This window comes from Eulemur rufifrons, chromosome 8, assembly GCF_041146395.1.
Source record: "Eulemur rufifrons isolate Redbay chromosome 8, OSU_ERuf_1, whole genome shotgun sequence".
NCBI lineage: Eukaryota > Metazoa > Chordata > Mammalia > Primates > Lemuridae > Eulemur > Eulemur rufifrons.
Genome location: NC_090990.1, coordinates 2,695,166 through 2,720,232, shown reverse-complemented (window position 1 = coordinate 2,720,232; position 25,067 = coordinate 2,695,166). Strand labels below are relative to the sequence as shown.

The 25,067-nt window shown below is 53.8% G+C and overlaps 2 protein-coding genes across 2 annotated transcripts; one reads left to right on the top strand and one right to left on the bottom strand.

The window, feature by feature from the left end:
- Nucleotides 1-2,729: 2,729 nt before the first annotated feature.
- On the top strand, nucleotides 2,730-10,211 carry ICMT (isoprenylcysteine carboxyl methyltransferase). Its single transcript, XM_069479278.1, has 5 exons — nucleotides 2,730-2,968; nucleotides 3,713-3,801; nucleotides 4,720-4,889; nucleotides 5,662-5,879; nucleotides 8,334-10,211. Exons 1-5 carry the CDS (start codon nucleotides 2,774-2,776, stop codon nucleotides 8,514-8,516), a joined length of 855 nt encoding a protein of 284 aa, XP_069335379.1. The 5' UTR covers nucleotides 2,730-2,773; the 3' UTR covers nucleotides 8,517-10,211.
- A 1,978-nt stretch (nucleotides 10,212-12,189) lies between these two features.
- RNF207 (ring finger protein 207) lies at nucleotides 12,190-24,979 on the bottom strand. Its single transcript, XM_069479275.1, has 17 exons — nucleotides 24,788-24,979; nucleotides 23,673-23,805; nucleotides 22,546-22,690; nucleotides 22,367-22,448; nucleotides 22,221-22,296; nucleotides 22,014-22,139; nucleotides 21,643-21,689; nucleotides 21,339-21,411; nucleotides 21,197-21,265; nucleotides 20,734-20,802; nucleotides 20,558-20,655; nucleotides 19,623-19,809; nucleotides 18,942-19,127; nucleotides 18,648-18,699; nucleotides 18,212-18,329; nucleotides 14,241-14,321; nucleotides 12,190-13,336 (listed from the first exon to the last, which is right to left on the bottom strand). The coding sequence occupies exons 1-17, from the start codon at nucleotides 24,976-24,978 to the stop codon at nucleotides 13,165-13,167; spliced, it is 1,905 nt and encodes a 634-aa protein (XP_069335376.1). The 5' UTR covers nucleotide 24,979; the 3' UTR covers nucleotides 12,190-13,164.
- Between the last annotated feature and the right edge of the window lie 88 nt (nucleotides 24,980-25,067).

The window sequence follows — 25,067 nt, the reverse complement described above, 5'->3', positions numbered from 1 at the left end:
ACAGAGCAAGACTCTGTCTCAAAAAAAAAAAAAAAAAAAAAGAAGCTTAGTTTCATCTCAGCCTGGCCAAATCAAATAAACCTTCTTCTATCTCCAAGCACCAGTGTCACAGTGTTTGACTTTAGCTGCACATCAGTTACACGAGTCTGAATTTGGGGTTCTATGACAGTGCTTGTCAGGGCTACCTAAAGCAAGAGGGGGTCTATGGGATGAAAAATTACCTATTGGGTACAATGTATACTATTCAGGTGACAGGTATATCAAAACCTAGACATCGCCACTATGCAACTCCATCATGTAGCAAAAAACCCACCGGTATCCCCTAAATCTATTTAAATTTTTAAAAATAAAGTAGCAAGACTAAAAAAATAAAATAAAACAAGAGGGATCCCCACCTGCTCCCAGGGAGGACAGCCGCCTCGGCCTGTGGGCGGATGGCAGGATGGGAGAGAGAAGGGGGAAGTTTGCCCAAGGGCCTTCTTGCAGGAGAAAGGGCTCCCTTTGTGTTTGCTGCCAAGCTCCTAGAACAAAATACATTCAAATGCTTATTTACAAGAAAAGGCAAGCCGGGCATCCCAGGGATGAGTGGTTTTCCCTATTTTTCTTATATTTCTTATAGGTTCATCATCCCCCAAGCCTGGAGAACTGGGTGCACGGTGGGCTTGTTGACCAGATTGCTCTCCCCTCTGGCGGGAAAGCAGGTCTCTGTGTGGGGGTCTGTGTGTGTGCTTCTGTCTATCTCTGTGCATCTCCCCTTGTGTCACTACTTTGTTTCCCTGGGTATACGCCGTGTGTGCACAGATCTTTCTACTTTCCTGTCTCCTCCATCACTGCTCTGTGAACTCGGGGCCCTGACAGATTCAGCAACTCCGGTGACTTCTAAAAGGTCTCCTTCCCTAGAGTCTGGCCCCACCTGAGAGGGGACCGTCTCCCCTTTCTTTCTACCTCCTCCAAGAAAGGGCTGATGAAGATGTAGGGTCCAAGGGTAGGTGGTGGGCACAGGAGGGAGTGTTGCTCAGGTTCTCCAGTCCGGTTACATGTCACTCTACGCCCCCAGAATGGCAACAGTCCCTGAGGATAAATCAGGGCGGTAATACAGTGCAGACAACAAATGCCCAGGGCCAGCGCAGGAGCTTCCCAGGCCCAGTGGTTTCGGCCCCAGGACCGAGCTCACTCTTTGGAGCGAAGGTGCGATGCGCGCCCTCTGGTGGCCCTGAGGCGTCCAGGTGCAGAGGGAGAGGTCCCCAAGAAGACCTGCGGGGCAGTCGCAGGCCCTCCAGCGCTCAGCCCCAGGAACATAAACACCCAGGCTTCCTTCCCATGTGGCACTGCAACTGAGCAACTTTCATTTTTAAAACATTAGATCTCTTTTCAATTCCCATCAACCAAGTTTAGCAAATGCCTCCTGAGCACCACATAAACATGGCGCTGGGATTTACAGAACAAAGATCAACTCCTGCCAGAGAAACCAGGATTCCCATTTTACAAGAAACTGAGGCTCACAGAATTGATGTGCTCAAGGTCACAAAGCTAGGTGACAGAGTGTTGGGGCCTGGGATTCCAGCCCCGGCTCGGATGCAGCGCTCGCTGACCACCACTCTGGGCACCAGCCTCCCCTGAGGCCTGTCCCCCATCCCTCCTGCCTCTGTGCCTTTCAAACGTCATGCCCTCCCTCCCTCCTAGATCTCATTTCCAGTGGCAGGCGGGCTGTCTGTCCCTGAGGGCTCCCAAGACCCAGCTCCAGCCCTTCCCCCCCTTAATGCCTCCCACCCAAGGCCTTCCCCCTGGGGTCCCTGTCTGCTCCCTATCCTTATTTTGACTCCTGACTCACTCCCACCCTGACTGGCTGTTTCCGTGGTTTGCACACTGGCCTTGTCCTCCAGCATAGCCCTCTGAGCTCCCCAGCTGACAGCATCTGCCAGGCAAATGCTGAAAAAGCAAAGAACGATTTCTGAATACGAAAACAATATACGTTCACTGTAGGCAGTGTAGGACATACAAAAACATATAAAGACAATAAAAACTGCCCAGAGTTCTACCACTTAGAGATAGATAATTGTTGTTAAATCATTTTGGCTTATATTTAAATCACCTTCCCAGGCTCACATATGGGCCTTTTTCCCCCCAACTGAAGTTAGGATCACACTGTAAAGTTTTATGCTCCAGTTTTTAGAACACGTGGTATATGCTGAGCATTCTCACCACCACCCAACATTCTTCCGCCGCAGGAACTTAAGCTGCCGGTGGTCCCGGCGCGTGGGTGCCCACGGTGGGCTTTTAGGCTGCTTCCCAGGACTGTGTCCGCAGCCCGGGGCACGCAGCGGGTGCTCGGGGACCCCGCTTAGGGATGGAAAGGCCCTGAGCACGGTCGGCGCCCCAAGGTGTCTGTTTGGGGGGGACCACGCGGGGCCGGCCGAGGTAGGGGTCGTTTCAAGTTTCAGATTTTTTTCTTGGGACAGGAACCTTCTTGAGTCTGGAGTCAAGTTTTGGCAGATGCATGCGGCGACTGCTCGAGCCCCAGCCAGCCTCCGGCTTGGGCAAGGTTGGGGGTCCCCGAGGGGCTGGCGGGGCGGGGCCGGGTGGGGCGGGGCGCTCCCGCCAAATTGGGGCCTCTAGCTCCCCGGGCCTCTGTTCTCGCGAGAACTCGCGGGCGGCGCGCAGCTCCTGGCAGTTGCCCTTCTCCGACCGGCGTCGGCGGCGCAGTGCGCAGGCGCGGCCGGCGGGTTTCCCCGGGCTACAGCCTGCGCCGCACGCTCGTTCGCCGCCCTGCGCCATGGCGGGCTGCGCGGCGCGGGCTCCGCCGGGCTCCGAGGCGCGCCTCAGCCTCGCCAACTTCCTGCTGGGCGCCTCGGTGCTGGCGCTGCCGCTGCTCACGCGCGCCGGCCTGCAGGGCCGCACCGGGCTGGCGCTCTACGTGGCGGGGCTCAACGCGCTGCTGCTGCTGCTGTACCGGCCGCCGCGCTACCAGGTGCAGGCCGGGCGGGGGCCGGGCGCGGGCCGGCGCGGGCACTTCCTCCCCGGGTCGGGGCGGCCTCCCACGGCCTGTTCTTCGGCCGTGAGTTCAGGTCGCAGGAGGGGACCCTGCTTCTCCCAGCGCGGGCGCCCTGCACCCGGGGAGTGGGTGTTAAATTGCAGTTCGTGCTGTTCCCAGCTGCGGCAGATGCGCGTGGGGTGGGGATTGAGCGAGCCTACGAGTTCTTTTATGTAACTGAAGGTGTGGAGACCTACCTGCTGCCAAGTCTGAGGTCAAAGGGCCCGCAGTTACGTGGAGGAGGCTGGGCGCAGAGTACCGGGTGCCCTGACTAGATAAGCTGTACGGACTTGAATCCTGTCAGTAAACTAGGGTTAAGCAGTTTTCCCACACCCCTGAGTAATAAAGCTAAGATGGTAATAATAGCAGCTAAAATTTCTGTAGCTGTTACCCTTAAGTACTTTACACGGGTAATCCTTACTGCGGTTCTGAAAGGTAGGTACCGTTGTTACCCCGCGTTGTAGATGGGGAACTGAAATCCGGAGGTGAAGTAACAAGGCCACGCAGCCAGAGAGGGGTGGGTACAGGATTTGAACCCAGGCACCCTGCTTCACCCTTTTCAGCTCTGAGCACATTGGCTCTGTCTGCCTGCCAGTGGCCTGCCTATCCCAGGAAAGTCAGCAGCCTGGACTTGTGCTCTGAGAACGGCGGGTGACTGAGCTTCTTTTGGGTCCATTTCAGATAGCCATCCGAGCCTGTTTCCTTGGCTTTGTGTTTGGCTGCGGCATGCTGCTAAGTTTTAGCCAGTCTTCTTGGAATCACTTTGGCTGGTAAGAAGGACTTTGGGAATAATGAATAACAGTTTTGAGGCGAGGGTGGAGAGATCAGAGGGTCAGCAGTGTGGCATTTTCTCATCCCTGTGTCCCATCTCTGACCGACAGAAGGCTGTTTGGGACTCTATGGAAATGAAGTCTCCTGGCTTCCATTTCAGTCCCCACATTTCAGCCCTTGTAATCTTGTGCCCATTGGTTGAATCTGTTTTAGGCAGAAACAGGTCTCCCTGGCACCCTCCCCAAATGTGTCCTTATCCGCAGCTGCAGTGACAGCATTCAGTAATGTGACAAGCCCTTCCCGGAAGGGGTACAGGTCCTCGGTGGCGGGAAGGGGCAAGGCTCTGGCTTGTCTTCATAGGCCTTTTTCATCTCTAATTTCTATTAGGTCACATCTAGCGCATCCCCACAGCCAGTGTAGGATTTTTCCCTACACTATGATTTCAGTCCCTTGAGCCTTCTAGTCTGGCCTGGATATGAACCAGTGGCTTCAAGGTAAAAAGCTTTATCTCCTATTATCAATATTTTGAGCCATCTAATCCTTCTTTGCTGGAATTGTTTCAGTTTTGTTCGATTTTGACATACATCACTACTTTATGTTGATATTTCCCTCTTTCGTGTTTTATTGTGTGTAGTGTCATTTTAAAAGGCCTGAAGGGCTCATATTGCCTCCCCAACCTATGGTTTTTGGGTTTTTTTTGTTTGTTCCTGTGACATTCAAAAACGTCCCTTAAAAACCCCACTTCCTGTGAACTGCAGGGAGTAAATGCTACAGATGGGTGCCTGAGGTTCACTTTCAGGCAGGTGAGAACAGGACCTCTTAGAATTAGGGACAGTTCAGGAGACCCAAATCTGTACTTATGGCTAACTTGGTTCCCTTGCCCCCATTTACCTCTTTTTCTTTTTGTTTTTAAATAGGTACATGTGCTCCCTGTCATTGTTCCACTATTCTGAATACTTAGTGACAGCAGTCAATAATCCCAAAAGTCTGTCCTTGGATTCCTTTCTCCTGAATCACAGTCTGGAGTATACAGTAGCTGCTCTTTCTTCTTGGATAGAGTTCACACTTGAAAATATCTTTTGGCCAGGTTAGTGTGCCCTACTTTCCCCTCTGGAGGGGAGAAGGGTGGCTCCCACTTGGGCTGAGGACAGTGACATTGGTTCACCTTTCAGGTGTAATCTCCTCTGAGCGATTTTCCCCAGACCTCTGTCCTCACTAAGCTATTTATAAAGGATGAGCTCTGCTCATTAATTCTGCTTCTGGATTTTGAATCGGGGACGTGTTGACCTTTTGCTTTAAACCTTGTGTAACATGGTACACCATCTAATATAAAGTCCCAACCTTTGATAGTTGTAATCCTAATTTTACAGTCAGAGAAGGTTTGTATCTGTTCATTTTCTGTGACCTGAAACATTTCATGTGATGAGTTTACTAGCAAAAACTTCTGCATCTGGAACCTACTCCAAAATTGAACTTCCCACAGCCAATGGAGTAAAATGTCCAGGATTCAGGCTGGAAGCCCTGGATCCTTCTCTACTTCTCTTAGCTGTACTTATCCCCTAGTGAAGGAAATGAGTGTGTGGTGGGGGGGGGGTATGTCAGCAAGAGAGCCCATCAGCTCTAGGAGGGGGCACATCCTCACCATGACACTAATGGGCTTGTTGGCACTTTAAAGAAATGAACAGCACGACTTAGGGGAATGTGTTTTCTTATCATTAAATTTTAATGCGATGACAAATGCTAATTGCCCACAAGCATGTTTTCTAATGTTTCTATCTTTGGGAAAATAGGTTGATTTTTAAGCAGTGCGAGGGGGAGTGCGACAGTCCAGTGTCTTCACCGATGCCTCTCTCCTGCAGAACTGAAGCAGATCACCTGGCTCAGCGTCACGGGGCTGCTGATGGTGGTCTTTGGGGAATGTCTGAGGAAAGCAGCCATGTTTACAGCTGGCTCCAATTTCAACCACGTGGTGCAGAATGAAAAATCAGATACTCATACTCTGGTGACAAGTGGAGTGTACGCTTGGTTCCGGCATCCTTCTTATGTTGGGTGGTTTTACTGGAGTATTGGAACCCAGGTATAGTATCAAATATGACACTGATTTCCTTTTATATTTTAAAATTGAGATAAAATTCACCATTTCAAAGTATACAGTTCAGTGGTTTTTAATGTATTCACAAGGTTCTCTGTTTCCTTTAAATAGGTATGTGTTTTCACTGGCATGTTTTAAGTGATGAGTACATAAAAGCCAGAGAACTAATTTAGTCCTTAGTATTTTTCCTATGTACCCAAAATGTGGGTACATAAAGTCTTGGAGATTCTCAGTGCTGTCAGCTCACCTGCTGTACTCCTCTCCCTCTTCAGTTAAAGAGGCTCTGGAGCACCCCAGTGGGTGCTGGGGCTTAGATCTGGAGCACTTCGGTGCTGCTGAGGACAGAGATGGGGCTTAGGGCAGGGAGTGCCCTGGGAGCTGGTTTTCATCAGAAATAGGTATCACTGAGACCAAGGTCATGTGTTAGGTTAATGTGAACTGTGGAGGTTTGTTCTGTCTCAGGCTGCAGATCAAGCCTTTATTTCTTGACAACTGTCTCCTGATTCTGTCCTCTTGGTCCTACAAAGACTTGGCCCGAGAAGGTGAATGGAGCTTGGAAAATGCATCATGTCTTTGGGCAAATCCAGTCAGGGCCCCCAGGCATCCCATGAGCAATGTGCGGTCCATGGTGACTCCCTGGTGACCCCTTACAGTATAGTTGGGGCAGATTATCACATAGCATTTATTTTAAAATTTGTATTTCTGAGACACGTAAAACTCCCACATTGACAATCACATTCCCTGGGAACAAATTACTAAATAATTATAGTTGAATAATGTAGTTTGCCATAAATGCTTGCTTGCTATATACCTAAGTGCTATAGGACTAGGGCGGTTTTCATACCTTTTGACCATAGACTTTTTTACGTGTCTCAGCACACGTGTGTATAAACAGAGCATGTCTTTCGTAGAACAATATTTAATGTGTACAAAACACTGTTTTTCTGCCTTTTATTTGTAATGCTGCACAAGCTTGATTTCATGGCTTGGTAATGGTTGTAGCCTGCAATTGGGAAACCTGACCACAGGCGATGCCCAGAGAGCTACACACATGTGCCAGGTGTGAGGGTGCAGGCTCTGCAGTCACCGACCGGGCCAGGCCTGGCTCTGTCGTTCACTGCTTAGCCTCCCTTTCTGCACACATCACAGTGGGGATGGCCAGCTGTGGTGGCGCATGCCTGTCATCCCGTCTACTCAGGAGGTCAAGGAGGGAGGATTGCCTGAGCCCAGGAGTTCAAGTCCAGCCTGGGCCACATAGTGAGTCCTCGACTCTAAATAAATGAGGGAATGAATGAGTGAATGTGTGGGGGCAATAGCATGACCTTGGACGTTTGCTGTGGTGGTTGTAAAGGGCTTAGCACAGCTCAGGGACAGTAAGCACAACAAACAGTGAAGTGAAGTAGCAAGAAGTCAGAGTGTGTGCCTGGTTCTCCAGGTGGAAGTGCTTGCTTAGGGAAGACACGTTCACAGGGGACCAGTTGCAAAGCCAGCGGAGGGCAAGGGTAGGTCAGTGGTTCCCCAATGAGCTGGGGCATGCTTTTTGCCTTGAAGGACTGGGCTGTGGATCAGTGGGAAAGACAATCGTAGAAGTGGAGGAACCCCACAAGTAGAGGAGCTAAGAGGCAAAGAGGACACAGCCCCGGTGAGGCGGAGGCTGGCGGGAGCAGGTGAGGCGCTGCCCTTCCTGGCTTTGAGAGCCAGGCCCAGGAGGTGGGGTTCAGGCTGGGCACTTTCTGAGCACCAGGGTGACTGCTCAAAGAGGTGTTTCAGAAGCTCAGTTTGGTTGCTGTCTATCTAGTACAGAGGTTTGGGGGGCAGAGGAAGAGGACCAGGGCAGCTGTGTGGTATGAATGAGTGCTCCTGACATGGGGTGTCCTGGGTGGGATGGCAGGGTGCACTGGAACGAGGCCCCACATCAGGGATTTCGCACTTGGGGGTGGGGGACCATTGCTGTCACCCTGACCTGAGAGTTGAAATCTAAGAGGTTGGTCTGTCCTTGTACTTTTTATTTTATTTTATTTTTTTTTTTTGAGACAGGGTCTCACTCTGTCGTCCAGGCTGGAGTATAGTGGCACAATCACAGTTCACTGCAGCCTCAAACTCCTGGCCTCAAGCAGTCCTCCCACCTCAGCCTCCTGAGGGACTATAGGTATGCACCACCACACCTGGCTAATTGTTTAAATTTTTGGTGGAGACATGGTCTCATTATGTTGCCCAGGCTGGTCTTGAACTCCTGGCCTCAAGCGATCCTCCCACCTCATTCTCCCAAAGTGCTGGGATTACAAATGTGAGCCACTGAACCTGGCCCTTATTTTAAGAAAGTCTCTTGACCCCTGGGCAGGGAAATCCTCTGGGTGTTAAGAGAGAGACAGATGCTTGCCAAAGTGCATGGTGTCGTAGCACTGGGACCCTGATCAACTTGGTGTTTCCCTCTGTCAGGTGATGCTGTGTAACCCCATCTGTGGCGTTGGCTATGCCCTGACAGTGTGGCGATTCTTCCGAGATCGGATAGAAGAAGAAGAAATCTCATTAATTCACTTTTTTGGAGAGGAGTACCTGGAGTATAAGAAGAGGGTGCCCACAGGCTTGCCTTTCATAAAGGGAGTCAAGGTGGCGCTCTGACGGGCGGGGGGTCGGTGACTGTGGGGCCCATGACCCTGTGCAACAGCCCAGGACAAAACTGCTTCCGGTCGGCCACTGCAGAATGAATCTTCTTAATCATTTTATATGTCACTAACTAACTCTTCTGGAATGTTATTTAAGACCAAATGGTCAGAAGGCCTTAGGACCAAAGGACCCACCGGAAAAATCTATTCTTGTGCTGAATCAAGGTAGGACGTAGATGAAAGATGAATAAGAAGCAAATCACAGCAATATTCAACAGTGCCCCCCTTCAAAGTGACCTGGTCAGAACTGAGGCCACGCTCCACTGCCCCTCAGGCCAGAGTGTGAGTAAGTTGTGACCAGGACTCGTTGGGAGAGGCGGGCTCTCTGCTTCCACTAATGCTTCCACAGCAGAAAGGGGTAGTGCGCATCGCTGCTTATCAGCATTAAAAAGACATCTAAAACCTTTAATTTAACTGAAAAACACAGCACAGCTTTAACCTCTTTATTTCTGTCCTTCAGTGCATGAACATCTATACAGTTTTAAAGATACTTCCTTATACGATGCTTTGGCTCTAAATAGATTTAATTGTATTTACATATCTATTGTTTATAAGTAGCAGTACGCATTCAAAGGGGACTGGGTGTTTCTAGCTCCAACTTTTATTTGGCAGCAAGTAAGCATAGACACCTCCAGACAGTTTGGCCAAGTGTGGCTTTGTGTGACCGAAGCTGAGTGTGGCCAGTGTGGCCAGGTGTGGCCAAGGGGACTGTGGGCCCCCGTGGGTTTCCTGGGGGCTTTGGCTCCTGCTCCCTTCCTGTCATCAGTGGCAGATGGGTCAAGAAGTGTCATTTTTCCCTGATCCAAGACGTGCTTACTGAATGCTTGCTCTGTGCAAGGCGTTGCCAAACATTGACAAATACTGCTCTCCATTTATTTGGGATTTTATTCTCATTTTACCATAGCTTATATTTTTGTGTTTCAATGTAAATCTATTAACTCTTGTTTACTATGTTCTGTTCTTAAAATTACATTGTCCCTAATGTTATTTCAGACTGTTTTCCAAAGGGGTTTGAGCATACACAACTACAAACTCAAGCAAATCGACTCCCAAGAATAGTCTTAAATAGAGCAAATAAGCCCAACCGAGATTCAGTCGGTATTTTTGTTTTGCAAGTCTGAGGAGAGTAGTTGGCTTTATGAGTCAAACATAGAAGCTTTAAGAGGTGAGACCCTTGTTTAATTCTGGACGAGACAGGAACTTGGCCTGAGTGTGAGATCCTTCCCTGCAGTTTTGCGGTGGCACTAATGAATTGTGAATGTGCAGGCGGCGGCGGCAGGTGGCCAGAGTGCCGCTCTGCCACCCCGCCACGCGGCTTGTGAGGAGCCACTAAACCTTTCCGTGCCTAGACCTCCCCATCTGTAGAATGGGGTCAATACCACCTACCTCACAGGGGTGTTGTGAGGACTCAGAAGAACAATATCAGACATCTTTAATACTTGGATGAGAGACACGACATCAATGAAGTCTATACAATATAAAAGCTATACAAAAATGGGCAGACATTTGGTTAACTGTGCCAGATTCCTAAAATGTGTGTTTAAAAAGAGCATTCTGCCAGCTCAGAAATAAGACTTATTTCTGGGTTTCAAGGCTTAATTAATTTTTTCGTTGTTATATATACCAAAGAGGCTTACGGGTTCGTTGATTACTGGTATGGCACTTGCTGGTTTGAGAACCAGACAGACTTTACCGTCAGCCGCCTGATTGTCTGGCCGTGGGACTCTGGCCAAGGTGGTTGGTGGCTGGAGTGATCAGCAGAGTTTCTCTGGAGTGAACGATCCCCGGTGGGACATGACGCACTCGCCCGTTTGGGTGCTTGAGTTGCATCAGTTCTAAACTTGTTTTCCAGACCACACTTAGGGCTGCAACCTCCACTTCCTAGGACTGCGGACGGGCAGAGGGTATGGTTAGGGTTGGCAGCTGACCCCAGCTCTTTGAGGGAAAATGCTTTCTCACTCATCTGAGCGGGATTGGGCCTACCTTCTATTCCCATCAGGGCCGTGAAGTTGACCTTTTTTTGGTGGCGGGGAGGTGGGGTGGAGACAGGGTCTTGCTCTGTTGCCCGGGTAGAGTGCAGTGGCGTCATCACAGCTTGCTGCAACCTCACACTTGCTCCTGGGCTCAAGCAGTCCTCCCATCTCAGCCTCCCCAAATGCTAAGTTTACAGGTGTGAGCCCCTGGGCCTGGCTAAGTTATCTTTTTGATAGGTGGAGAGCAGCTAACGAAGGTCCCTAGGCTTGTGGATGATAAGAGGGTGTCGGCATTTGATGCCATTCTCTACCTGCCAGAGGCCAGAAAGCCCACCTTTGTGCCAGGCCCACCTGCTGGAAGGAGCCGGGTCTTCTGGTTTCTCAGTGAGATGCTGCCTCCACTGTATTGATAGTGTATTCTGCTCTGCTTTAAAGAGAAGTCCGGGGGTGGGGGCGGGGGTGGTAGGAGAACATTCCCACCTTATAATCCCATGGTGGAAGTTAGCAATTACTTAGGGATAAAAGATGAACTACTTAAGGGCAGGATTTGGCAAGTGATTGACTTCCATTTAGCACCATGATCTTGAGATTATTTTTAACTTTATAAATTTAGCAGTGTCGGGCCCCCCGGCAGAGAATCAGGTTAATGAGGTAAAGGCTTTTAGGGTATTTGCTGTGAAGGCCACATTGCCAATTCCCTCAACTTAAGAAACTGTCAAGAGATTTCTTTTTCCATTGCAGGTTTTAAAGTGGAGATTCTTAAATGGAAAGTGGGTACTGCACAGAACAAAGCTACTTTGAAACAGCATAAAATGAACCTTTCCCGAGGACTTGCAGGCAGCCGCTGCTGAGAGTGGCAGGTCACAGAAGAAGTAGTGGGGTGAGCCTCTTAGCAGGACAGAAAGCAGAAGACAGCGCACCTGACGTCCCTTAGTTGACGTGAGCTGCTTCTTGAGCCTAAAAAGTATACTTTATTGATCTCTTCCATTCATTTATGAACCTAGGGGATTGATAGACAGGGAGAAACGTTCCTAAACCAGTAGTTGTATTAGCCGGTCAGGCTCCGTGAGGTCCTGGCCACGGCTCACTGGTAGTGGTCCCCCATCGTGGGCACAGCACACCACTGTTCCTTCTCTGCACTTTCTTACTGCCTTAGGTAGTTGTGACCGCCCGCCGTAGTTTGCTTTTGTAGTGGTTTGGCAAGGTTAGGAGACCTCAGCCTCTCTGGTGTGGTGGGAAGCGCTTAATCTCCGTGCACTTGGAAGACCCAGCCATCCCGAGTGGAGGCAGCCTGTCCCATCGCAAGGAGAGTAACTTACCGGAGTAATTATTCTACTCTTCTTTTTACATACAGATATGTTTATTTAAATATTTTAAATTGGATTTTCTTTCACAGATACTGATTATTCTTTCCAATTCTTAAATAAATAAAATTGTACTTGATTTCACTATGAACAAGTGTGATTGTCTGGGATGTAGGAACTCTGAGGTCACGTCGCCTCTGGTAAGAAGCATCCTGAGCCTGCAGCATCGAACCAGGTGTGTTTTGCCACCTCCGTTCCCTTCTGAATCCCACCTCTCATCTGTGTGAAATGATAAGTTCCGTTTGCCCTCTAGGCTGCCAGGGAAGTCCATAATGCTTTGGAGTGTGAGCTTCAGTGCTCTGAAACGGAAGGCCATTAATGTGATGTTATTAGCGGGTTTATGAGTTGAGGTGCCGGCCTACCTAGCACATAGATGCCATTTACTGTTCAAACCACTGCAGCAAGCTGGACATTTGCTTAAAGTGTGACTATCTGGGTATCAGTTTGCCACCAGAACCTTGTAAATTTTAGGTCATGCAGGTCAATTTTTTAAAAGCATTTATTAAGCTCCTCTCAATAAAAGGGTACTGTGTAGAAATGGAAAACTGGGGAAAAATGATTAGAAAAAGGTTGCCGCTTCATCGTGCTTTACTATCAATAGAAGGTAAACACCGGAGGGTTACAGTACTTTGGGCAAGTAGTGAGGCCGTAAGATGACATCGGCCACGAGGGCTGGCTAGGTGCTTCCCCAGCTTCACGAGCTCTGCCCCTGCCACAAAGGGAGGGAAGGTGGAGCAAAGTTTCTTTGCCCTTTTGTGAGTCACCGCTCAGATTACTGGGTGGAGCTTGCCAGTGGCCAGGTTACCGGTGGGGCTGTGATTCAGCAGAAACTGGATTCCTCCGTGGCAGGTGGGTGCACGGTGGCGGTGGAGTCCTGGTACCTGAAACAGACCAGTACCCTTCTACGGGACACACCCCACCCCAGACAGGGCCCGGCACTCGGGCCCTCAGTTCATAGATGCTGCACAGGTGAGGGATTTTAGGCTGGACGTTCGCTTGAACGTTTTCCACGCAGACTGGGAAGTTGTCCCAAGTCACCGTGATTAGGACGGAGACTTCATACCATGTGAACGCAGGGAAAAGGGAGACGTAGCCAAGCCACAGAATCTGAAATGATGACCTGTCATAGAGTTTCTGAGTTTTACTATTGATAGATAAGTAATCAACTTTCACAGAAATAACCATACCGGGAACAACCTTGTCTTAAATGTTTCAGCCTTGACGTACGTGCGGTAAGAGCCTGACCACTTGGGGCCGGTCCCATTTGCTAAGTTGGGTGTTTTCTTAGTGTGGGGATGTCACCCCCATTTCTCTGCGTGCGTCTGTGACGGTCCTTATTTTTCAGTGGCAGCTCTTCTGAAAGGCTGTTCAGGGTCCAGCTGTTTCCTTTAGGCTCTGATGTCTCCTCTCTTTTTTCTGGGACACTTCCTGGATCGTTCCTACAGGGGCAGCGGAACAGGAGCTCACCCTTTCCGCTTCCAGGTTTCGCTGTCTGCCTGCACTAAAATCCGCTCGGGCCAAAGCTTTCGGAATGGAGAACCTGGATGCACCTGTGGGTGACGCGTCTTCAGAATCAGAAACGTGTCTGTCTCAGAAAGGATTCTTACCTCGCTCCTGAGGGAGATGGTTTTCAGTTGCCAAAATACCTGTGAGTTAAGGCTATTTCTTGGCACGGTGGCCGTGCACTCTGAATTGTGTTTCCCCCGAAGCATCTGAGCTAAATAAACAGCCACCGTGCAGGGGACCATGGGACTGTCTCCGCACCATTACTAGCCTCACTGTGACCCCGACGGTTCAGCAACCTTCACACTCTAGGCTCTTCCATCTCTGACACTACAATCCCACCCCTGTCCCAGCACTAACATGTTTTACTGTGAGCAAAACTCAAAAGAGCAGCCTGTGACAGTGACATGTCTGTTCCTGCACATTCCTCTCCCTCTGGCAAGTGTTCAGGCAAACATTGCGGCTGTGGTGGACAGTGACGCTCTCACACCAAGAAAGCACGCTCAGTGACTTTTTCTCACTTCAGTGAATTGAGTCACTCGAGGGAAGTGCTCACAGCTGCCAGTGGTGAAGGCGAACCCAGGCAGCAACCTGGTAAATGTGGGTCCTGTCTACCAGAGTTGCACTTGTTACCCACAAAGTCACTTGTTTAAGTCACTTGTCCAGCCAAGGAGCCTCTGTGACCTCTTATTTTATAATCTGAGGCCCAGCTGAGGCCACAGAGCTGGTCCGCAGCAAGCTGGGACCAAAGGGGAGATAAAGCCTGGAGCTTCCTTCGTCTTCCTATTGGTCACTGAAATCAAATCCCTTGTCCACTCAGGTTGGAAAGACTCGCTTTACCTGGCTGGGGCCTCCCCATTCCTGCCGTCGTCATACATGTTTTGTAGATTCTCTGACTGTTCATCCACAGGTGCCTGAAACCTGGGCAAGAGAAGGCAGGTACTGGGCTCTCAAAGGCAGCAGAGCCAGCCTGCCACGTGGCCTTAAATGAAACACCCAAGGGCCTGCCCAGCACTTGGTTCTTAACATTTACTGAGGTCCAGTGGTTTGCCGGGGCCGGGCTGCGTGGAGGGCAGGAGAGGCCAGGCCCTGCTGGGAGACGCACGAGGGAGGGGAGGGCACAGTGGGGCAGGTGGTGCAGCGGCAGTCGAGTGGGACCTGCTGTAGTCGGGGTGGCCGGGGAGGCCTCTCAGCTGACATTCAAGCTGAGGCCTGAGTGTGAGGATCGTGAGACTGAAGGAAGAACATTCCTGGCAGGGGCCCAGAGGTCAGCACCAGTCTAGCTGCTTTGGGGGGAACTGAAAGGCTATCTTGACCAGGGTGTTGTGGGGGCCGATGTGGTCAGAGGTGAACAGGGAGGGTCCCCAAGAGCTGTCAGGCCCTGCTGTGATGGGCATCCTGGGCTTCTAAAAGAGCCCTGGCTTTGTGACAGCTGGGGGCCAGGGAGGGCTGGCCATGGTGGTTTGGACTGGGGGGCAGTAACAGACACCAAAACAGGTGCACTGGGACAAAGAGTAGCATCAACAGGACTTGGGATGGGTGGCAGTGGGACAGGGCTATGGAAGGAATCCAGGCTGTCTCCCAGGCTTTGCACTTGAGCACCGGAGTGAATGTGCTGCCATTTGCTGAGCTGAGGAGATGGGAGTAGGGGGTTTGGGAGAGGACACCGAGAGCTCTGCTGGCCACTGCTGACCTTGAGACACCTGTGAAACACCCAGGTGGAGATGCCCAGGCAGGAGGCAGAGGCAGAGGAGTCTGGAGCCCAGGAGAGCGCTGTGCTGCGGAGGGGTTTGGGGGAGCTTGTATCACAGTGGGGTTTAAAAGCCAGGAGACGGGATGAAGTCACTTAGGGAGAGATGCTTGTGAGTGCTGCCCGGAGCCCAAGGGAGGTGGCTCGGATCTAGCCGGAAGGTTGCTGTGATTGGAGCAAGAGCAGGCTCATGGGTGTGTGGGGTCGGAGGCTGGGGTGAAGCAGGCTGAAGCTTCACCTGGGAAGTGGTGCTGTGAGGAGCAGTAGAGCCACCCGGCCCTGAGCCTCAGGAGCTGAGCTCCAACAGCTCGTTCCTGCAGATGCCATTTCTGGGCAGACGGTGGCTCTGCCACACACTCTTCAAGCCAGCTTCTCACCGAAGCAGAACACATGGACGGGAAAGTGCGCAGACATATAGAAGAGTTCACTTGACATGTCCACAGCGTGGACAAGCCTGTGTGGTCTGGCCAGCACCCAGAATGCCATGCCCACCCCAGAGGCCCCCCCAGGATAATCACCATCCTGATCCTAATGGTTACTTCCGCCTGGTTTTGGAGGTTTTATAAATGGAATCATACGGTATCTGGAGCAAACGACTTTGAATGTCCACTTAGCAGCCTGTGGAGGAGGAAACATGGCAACTAGGTAGACAGGAATTTGATCAAAGGTGTGCAAAGAGTATGGTGAGTTTAACCTCTCAGCGTGACATGTCAAAATAGTCACTTAAAGATGACTTGGCCGTTCTGCGTTAATGTGACTGCACACATGCACTCTGATTGTCTGTACGAAACTTTAGTAAAGGGACCAAACGAACAAGGAGATTGAGACCTCTCCAGGGTAGGAACAGGAAAGGATGACACTGAGATTTTGGAGGCTGGAGAGCACATGAACAAGTGGTGACTAATTTAGCAGACGTGAGAAACCCGAGTTGGGAACTGACAGTGGGACAAGCTGGGGACAGACCCGGCTCACACCACAGAGTCCTCAGGAGGCGCAGGAACTGGCAGCCCTGTTGCCTCTGCAAAAGGGAGGGTGGGACCAAAATAGGGAAGATGGTGCCGCCACTGAGCAACTGCTCCTGTCCCACTGCAGCAGAAGTCTGGCAGTCAGTTCTGAGAGGGCATGACACACAGTTGAGAATTGTACTGAAAACCAGAAAGTCAGGTGTGCACACAAATACTCCATAGAGAGGCCTTCCAGGAAGGAAACTGGCAAAGGACCTAAAACCGACATTGGAGCATCCAAAACAAGCAAGAAGAACCCACCCACCCAGATCCCCTCCAAGGAAGCACCACCCTGTGCTCAGCTTCCAGCCCTCCCCCCGCACTCCTAAAATGAGCAGATAATCAAGGATTACCTGACATCCAAGAAACGTCTCTACTATGAAAGATGGAAACCTAAACAAACAAAATGTGACAGAGGAAAACAGACTTCAGCGAGAAAACTTCCAAAAGAAAAACAGCCCCACCTATCAGTCTCAGAGGGTAAGACATTGTGTCCATGAAACAACAGGTTGGTATGATGAAAGAACAGAAAGAGCTCTTGGAAACTAAAAACATAATAGCAGAAACGAACAACTGAATAGAAGGGCTGGAAGATAAAAAGGAAATCTCCCAGAAAATATAAGAGAGATGGAAAATAGGGCAGAAAAGTTAAACTAGAGGGCCAGCCTAGGAGGGCCAATATGCAATTAAAGGAATTCCAAAAAGAGAAAAAGTGTAGAAATAAATTAATTCAAAAAGAAATATGCCAGGTGGGCGTGGTGGCTCATGCCTGTAATCCTAGCACTCTGGGAGGCCAAGGTGGGAGGATTGCATGAGCTCAGGAGTTTGAGACCAGCCCGAGCAAGAGCAAGACCCCATCTCTACTAAAAATAGAAAAAATTAGCCAGGTGTGGGGGTCGTGCCTGTAGTCACAACTACTCTGGAGCATGAGGCAGGAGGATCACTTGAGCCCAGGAGTTTGAAGTTGCTGTGAGCTAGGCTGACTCCACAGCATTCTAGCTCGGGCAACAGAGTGAGACTCTGTCTCAAAAAAAAAAAAAGAAAAGAAAAAGAAAGAAAGAAAGAAAAAATATGCCAAACTGAAGGCCATGGATTTCCAGATTGAAAGGGCCCACCAAGTACCCAACCTAACGGACAGAAGTAGACCCTCACCAATGTGAAATTTCAGAACACTGGGAGCAAAGAGAGGATTCTACAAGCTTCTAGAGAGAATTAGTAGGTCACAGTACAATAACTAGGAACTGGAAAGCCTTCATGCCTCTCAACAACAACCTTGGAAGCTAGAAGATAACAGAGTGATGCCTTTAAAGGAAAATCCTTCCCAATCTAGAATTTCCAATCTAGAATTCGATACCCAGTAAAACTATCAGTCAAGTGTGAATGAAGATAGAATGGAGACATTTTCAGACCTGTGCTGTCCAAAACATGTACCTCTGTGCTATCTAAAGAAGCCTCGGGGGATGGGCTCCCCCAAAACACGAAAGAGGAACAGCAGACTACGGAAGACTGGATGGGGCAAGTAGAATCCCCAGGAGGGTGGTGGGAGGAGGGAGAGCCCAGGCTACAGCTGTGCAGCGGAACTATGGGGCCACCAGCCCACCGTTGGCTGAGTGACTCAGACACAGCACATTGAAGACCTGCCACCAAGATGCCTCTGCCACTGTAACACCTTTGATGCCTGAGTACAGTGCTGAGAGAGCCTAAGCCAGACTTGGCTTGTCTTAACCATTGTTGGTGAAATTCCTGCGCTCTCCTCCATGTCTTGCTGCTTGGATCAGCTGAAGTCCGTCATGACAGCCCAAGTAATACCTTCTGCCTTGACCTACTCCTGAGGGCTGGAGGTATCAATTGTGCATGTAGAAGCAGAAACTCAGAGCAGCCCACTCACTGTGACCATGTTTTTGCAGATTTCCAGCACGTGGTCTACCCAGAAGCCCCGACTAAACCCTCACGACCTGGCCTGCTGACTTCCCTGGTCGGGGGCCTGAATGTGTGGCATCTTTCCTATGCATATTCTGAACAGTGTCGGAGGCCCTGGGAACACCTGCTGGCCTCACCTGGGCTCCAGCCGCTCCTTCACTTTGGCAATGGAGCGGATGTAGGGCGTGATCTGCTTGGTGATGGTGGTCAGGTAGGCATTCTCCTGCTGCAGCTGCAGGAGGTCATGAAGCTGGGCTGTGGGGGCCAAGGCCAGAGCGTTGGGGCTTCTTGGTTTCAGATTCTCTCTCAAGCCTGGCGCCATCTAAATATCCCAACTGTTTCAATGACTACCTCTAACTAAAGAGTGAGGCCCTGGCTGAGGGCATTCTACTCCCTGAATCCTGACCTCGGATGCATCATTTGGGGCCAGTTAGCAGCTGGGAGGCAAGTCAAGTGCTAAGGGGAGGTCTGTGGGGACTGTATCTGGTTAGTGGCTAACTCTGACTTGCTCCCTCACTAGCACGTGGGTTAGCTCGGGACAGGGGGTTCGCTCAGCAGCCAGCTGCCTGGGACCTTCATAAATCTCCTGCTCCTCAGCGACGCGCTGATAGGATTCCTCCCAAATCTGAAAGATGGAAGTTAGGTGTTGGATGGGGCAGTGAGGTGGAATTCCACTGGTGGCATTTCTGTCTGTAGCCAATCAGAGCCCCACAGCACCCCCAGCCAGGTCCACGTGGTTCCAGAACCTGCCACATGAGGGTCTCATGGGGCAGCAGGCCAGGTCCTCTTTCTCCCCCTTCCTGCCTGGGGGTAGCCCGTGTGTCTGCTGACGGGTGGGGCTGGAGTTAGGTTCCTGGGGAGGGCTACCTCCTGGAAGACGGCTCTCATGCCCTCGGTGGAGGCGTGCTCCGAGGCAATGCGCGAGTCCAGCTGCAGGGCTTTGTGCAGGACGTCGCCCATGATCTCAGCCTTGATGAGCGAGTGGTGCTTGGTGAGGTCCCGGTGCAGCTCCTGCACCTGGTCCTTCAGGTACTGTATCTCCACCTGCAGGCGCTGCGTGGGGGCATGGGGCTATCAGGGCGGGGCCGTGGGGCTATCAGGGCGGGGGCGTGGGGCTATCAGGGCGGGGGCGTGGGGTTTTCAGGGCGGGGCCGTGGGGCTATCAGGGCGGGGCCGTGGGGCTATCAGGGCGGGGCCGTGGGGTTTTCAGGGCGGGGGCATGGGGTTTTCAGGGCGGGGCCGTGGGGCTATCAGGGCGGGGCCGTGGGGCTATCAGGGCGGGGCCGTGGGGTTTTCAGGGCGGGGGCATGGGGTTTTCAGGGCGGGGCCGTGGGGCTATCAGGGCGGGGCCGTGGGGCTATCAGGGTGGGGGCGTGGGGCTATCAGGGTGGGGGCGTGGGGGTATCATCAGGGGCTTTTTCACTGGCTGGGCCTGAGGGACGGATGGCTGCTGGGCCTGGCAGCCAGGACAATTCAATGTGCCTGTCAGTGCACCTTGGTGAGGAATGGGTGGGGGCCCTTCCCACCGCAGGTCCCCAGCCCCCTCACCCGGTAGGAGTCCTCATAGTGGCGGCAGTGCTCTGTGAAGGGCGTATTTTCGCCCTCAGCCAGCAGCACCTTGGTGCTGATGGACCGGTGCAGCGTGGGCTTTTGGACCGGCGACACCAACATCTTTCCCACTGGGGAGGGGCAGCAGGGCCCCATCAGCATCTTGGGGCCTGAGCCCCCGGCCAGCCTGGGGAGACAGCCAATGTGGATGCAGTCTGCCCTCCCCCAGCCTCCCAGCCCCCGCATCTTGTGCCCTGGTTGCATGGCGCTCTCAGCCACCTGAGCACAGCAGAGTGCTGGGAGTTATGAAAAGAGGGTGCAAGGCACACCCAGCGACATCCACATCTATTTCTTAAAGCTCCCCAAAGTGGTTCCAGGGTGCAGCCAAGGGTAAGCCCATGGGGATGCAGCCGGGGCTGGTCCCAAATAAACGGTGCCTTCACTTCCATGCCTGACAGTGGAAGTGTGGGCTGACACCCAATCGCTCTTGCTTTCTGAGGCCCCTGGACACACACATGCCAGTTTCAGCATTTGTCCTAACTCGCCCAGCGTCTCCAGACTTCTGCTGGGCCCAGGAATCAGGCCCCAGCGTTCAGGCTACCCTGGTAGTGTCCAGCCCAGCCTGGCCCTAGGCCACCAGCCCCAGGGAGGCTGAATTGGTGGTTGGGGGCAGTCCCGAGTCCTCCCCTCCTCCCTTGGCCGAGCTCTGCGTCAGCTCTGCCACGGGCTCAGGTCCGGTCCAGGGGGTGCTGCCGGCTCCGCAGACTCACCCTCCGGCCTGGCGTGGGCGCCCAGACACGCTCGGGGGCTTGGCCCGCCAGGACGGAGGCGGGGAGAGCACCGGCGCGGCCTTTCCGGGACGGTCCGGCCCCTCTGCGCCCCCTCCCCCCAGTGTCCGGACCTCCTGCCCTCCCGCCCCCTCGGCTGCTGCTCACGAGTTGGCGCCACCCCCGGCGGCCGCCGCCCGGCGCGGCCCCAGCAGCAGCAGCGGCTCCAGGCAGCGCGCGAACTCGGCGCGGTGGTCGCTGGCGATCTGGGCGGCGGGACAGAGTCGTGAGGCCTCCATAGCTCCGAGGGGCCCACGACCCGGCCCACCCGGCTGCCCGCGCACCTTGCTGCTCTGCGCAGGCCTTAGGCGGTGCGGCCGCGTGACGATGCCCTGCAGCCTCGCCAGCAGCTCCTGAGGCGGCCGGCCTCCGGCGGTGGGGGGTGACAGCGGGCGGGGGTGACAGCGGGCGGCGGTGACAGCCGGGAGGGAAAGGAGAGAGGTGGAGGGCGGAGGCCCAGAGCAAGTCTGTCTTGGGCATTTTACCTGTTGTCCCTTAGCGGCTCCAACCCTCCCCTGGGACTTCTGTGACCAAGCCTCCCCACCCCCATCCCCAAATCCACAGGAGAGGTGGCCTGCTCCCTTCTAGGCTTCACTATCCTTTTAAAAGGGACTCGCCAGTCCCTTAAGGGGTTTGTAGATGATAGAGTGGAGGAGGGGAAGGTGAGTCCAGAGACCCCTGGTCCAGCCCCCAGGTGACAGGCTGAGGCTGTAGCCCGGGTATGCAGGGCGGGCTGGGGAGACTCACGTAGCCCAGGTCCAGGAACTCGGCCTTGCTGGCCAAGCTGAGGAAGGAAGAGCAGATGACCAGGTGAACCTGTGGGAGGGGATGCTGCTCAGTGCCGGGCTGGGGAAGGGGGACCCAGCCCCACACCCCCAGCTCCCCTTACCTGCAGCGTGGGCAGCAAGGTGGCCAAGTGGGAGAGCTGCTCCTTGAAGGCCTTGTCCTTCTCCTCATACTGGCTGTGGGAGGGACAGGCTGCCGGGTCTCCAGGAGGAGGGCTGCCCACCCCACCTGGGGGACCTCAGCTCCCCGCCAGCTTTGTATGTCCTGCCCTGCGCTGCCCCTTCTCTGTGTCCTGAGCCACCCTGCCCTCCTCAGCAGGGTGGACACCTGGATTTCTTGCTTTCCAGGGTGGAGCAGGACCTGAGTGTGTGGGGCCAAGGCCAAGGGGAGGGAGGCTGCCGGCTCACCTCTGCACGGCCTGCAGCAGCAGCGCTTTCCTCTCCGCCAGCTTGTCCTGGGAGAGACAGTCCCTACTGACCGCCGCCCAGCCACCTCCCCCATGCACACTTCCCCGGAGCACCAGCCCTGCTATGAGGCCAGAGGCCTGCCTTCCTGCATCCACTGCCTGAGTGCCTGGGTACCCTCACCGTGAATGTCACCTCCTGAGTGAAGTAGTCCCCGACCGCTCCCACCACCAACACCAGCCTAGGGGAGGCTTTGGCTTCCCTTCTGGAACTCTCCTGGCAACTGAGATTAAGTAAATCCTGGAATGCAGTTCAGCGCCTGCTGCCCTGCGACACTAAAAACTCCAGGAGGGCACGCCCTCCCCGCCCCTCACCTGCATGCTGCTGAACAGGGCGTGGATGGCAGCCTCCTCCTCAGCCGCACTGCGCCGCACCTCCTCCACCATAGCCTGCAGCAGCGCGATGGCCTCCTGCGTGGCCGTCTGCAGGGCCTTCACGGCCTGCGGACAGGGCGGGCTCAGGCTCGCATGCACTGCCGCGCGTCCCCACACCCCCGCCCCGGCGTGCCGGGACCGGCTCACCAGCACCGCTTGTTCCAGCCGCTCGCAGCCCTGCACATATGCCGACTCCAGGTCCACGCAATGGGCCCGGCTCTCCCTGCGAGAGCCGTGGGTAAGGCCCGCTCCGGCGCCCTCCAGCGCCCTCCCCACCCGCTCGCTCTACCCACCCCTGCATGTCCCGGAAGCAGCGGATGCACAGCAGCGACTTTTTGTCCGTGGAGAACATGAGGTAGGGCTCCGCGTGCAGCGCTGCGGGGCCAGGGCGGCAGTGAGGGCTTCCGGCAGGGTCCGCCCTGGTCCTCCCTCACTCCCCGCCGGGATCCCTAGCCCGGCGTGCCTCACTCACTGCACTTCTGGAGCACGTCGCGGCTGCGCTGGCCCAGGGCCACAATGTCGTGGCGCGCGAACATGCGTGCCCGGTGCGTCTCCTCTCGGCAGCGCGCGCATAGGGGCTGCCCACAGGTGTTGCAGAAGTACATGGTCTCCATGTCCTGCCGGACAGAGCGCGGGCTCAGGCCGCTGGCCGGCGGGAGCAGGGCCACAGCCAGCACAGAACTACAGCCGCGGAGAGTCATTGTAAGTCTGTCCCAGCCTGGGGCAGGCAGGCAGCTAAACTGCACCCCTCTCCTCTAATGGGGACAGGCAGTGCTCTAATATACCCAGTTCACAGATGTGAACACTGAGGCTCAGAGACCAGGTAAGTAGGTCCAGGAAGAGGCAGCTACCCAGAAGGGGCTTGGAGGGGCAGTTTCACGGGTGGCTGGGGGGAGAGGGCAGAAACTGCATTTGCCAAGCATTTTACCTACAAGCAGGTTCCCTTGCCCAGGCCAGATCCAGGGCCTAGAGTCCAGGGCTTGAGTTGCAGCCCTGGCATTGACCCAAGCAATGGTTGACGGAACAAACCCCATCTCCTTACCTTGGCATTCAAGGCCATTTCCTCACCTCCTGCTGATCAGCACTGTACTTCTGGGTCACACATTTCTCAGCACTTGCCCAGCAACTTCCTGGCCCCCAGGTTTACTCCTGCAGGTCCAGCCTCCACAGGCCAGAGCCCCACGTGAAGTGATGAAGTGACAGGACAGCCTGCTGTCCTCACTTACCCTTGAGCTAGAGCTGCTCACATGCCACTTAGGTATCAGAGGGTCCTGAAGGGTCAGCTGAGGCCTGTGGGCTGGAATGCCCTTCCTGGGCCAGTTCACAACTCCACCCTGGGTTGGGGGCCAGTAAGTCCTCCCCAAATCCAGTGGCCTTAACCTCTGCCACTATCTGGGTATTGACTCAAGTCACTTATTCTGGACCTCGGTCTCCCCAACTGTACAAGGGGCCCACATTCAGGGTGCAAGGTGCCTTGGGGAGGTGTTGGAGAATCAACTTATTGGTCATCCTCTGAGGCTATGTTGGGTGCACGCTGCAAGCCTCAGGTCTGTGCAGCCTAGCACTCACTGCCCCCCGCCCTGCCCCCACTGCCCCTGCCTGCTTGCTGCACTCCAGGTCACAGTTGGCACAGCACACCACCTCCACGCCATCCCCCGAGCTGTCCACCAGGAACTGCAGCAGCCGGTCCACTGGCGGGAGCCCGCTGGGACCCTTCACCACCGTCTGGTGTCTGCGAAGAGGCAGTAACCAAGATCCAGACACCCCTTCCCTGAGGCCCCCTACCCCCACCCCTCACATTCCAGGGTGGAGCTAAAAATAGCTGTGTTGGGAGGTGGGTGCACTGCAGCCCTGGGGTCTGCTATAAATATCACAGCCAGTGCTTACCCTGACTCAGTCCCTACCTACCCTAGCCCAATCCTATGCAGTCCTGCAAGATGTCCTGGGTGTCAAAAGCAGAACCCCACCCCCCACCCCCCAGCACCCTATCACTGCGTTGGGCAAATTTAGGGTCATCTCTGGTACCTTGATTCCACATAACCATGGTTATGTTGACTTAAGACTTCTAGGACCCCTAAAGTGTCCTGACCCTAGCTTGAGCCCCACTGTCGCCTTCTAACTTTTTTTTTTTTTTTTTTTTTTTTTTTTTGAGACAGAGTCTCACTCTGTTGCTCGGGCTAGAGTGAGTGCCGTGGCTTCAGCCTAGCTCACAGCAACCTCAAACTCCTGGGCTCAAGCGATCCTCCTGCCTCAGCCTCCCGAGTAGCTGGGACTACAGGCATGCACCACCATGCCCGGCTAATTTTTTGTATATATATATTTTAGTTGTCCATATAATTTCTTTCTATTTTTAGTAGAGACGGGGTCTCACTCTTGCTCAGGCTGGTCTTGAACTCCTGACCTCGAGCGATCCACCCGCCTCGGCCTCCCAGAGTGCTAGGATTACAGGCGTGAGCCACCGCGCCCGGCCCGCCTTCTAACTTTTTAAGGAAGGCCTTGGGCCAGTAACTGCTCTCTCCAGCCTCAGTTAACCTGATCTGTAAAATGGACCAGAACCTACAAGTTCTGGCGTGGGGAGCTATGGATTCGGTGCAGCCTCTCCCAGCCATTCTGTCTGAAGTCTGAGCCCTACCCTCCCGCCATCCGGGGCCCTCTCCTGGCAGAGCTAAGCTTGGCCTCCAGGGCCTGGTGTGTTGGGACTTTGGGGCACTCACTGGCACAGCGGGCAGGTGAGGCGGCCATCTGTGGCACGGCCACGCAAGCAGTCAGTGCAGAAGTTGTGGAAGCAGTCCAGCAGGCACGGGCGCTCATACTGCGCGTGGCACAGCGGGCACACCAGCGGGTGGCCGCTTGCGGCATCCAGGGAGCTCGGGCCCTCCAGGGGCGCGAAGATAGCTCCTGACATCTGCAGGGACAGCGCGGGTCGGCGGCTGGGATGCGCTAGCCTCCAAGGCTCCTCCGCCTAGGCGCCGGCACCCTCCTACTTATCCGGCC

Excerpts from the sequence above, each read along its gene's own strand:
- ICMT (XM_069479278.1), top strand. The coding sequence starts at position 2,774 with ATGGCGGGCTGCGCGGCGCGGGCTCCGCCGGGCTCCGAGGCGCGCCTC. Across the intron at positions 2,969-3,712 it reads ACCGGCCGCCGCGCTACCAG|ATAGCCATCCGAGCCTGTTT; the intron begins GTGCAGGCCGGG and ends GGTCCATTTCAG. Across the intron at positions 5,880-8,333 it reads ACTGGAGTATTGGAACCCAG|GTGATGCTGTGTAACCCCAT; the intron begins GTATAGTATCAA and ends TCCCTCTGTCAG.
- RNF207 (XM_069479275.1), bottom strand. The coding sequence starts at position 24,978 with ATGTCAGGAGCTATCTTCGCGCCCCTGGAGGGCCCGAGCTCCCTGGAT. Across the intron at positions 22,449-22,545 it reads CGACGTGCTCCAGAAGTGCA|CGCTGCACGCGGAGCCCTAC; the intron begins GTGAGTGAGGCA and ends CTGGCCCCGCAG. Across the intron at positions 20,803-21,196 it reads AGTTCCTGGACCTGGGCTAC|GAGCTGCTGGCGAGGCTGCA; the intron begins GTGAGTCTCCCC and ends CGGCCGCCTCAG.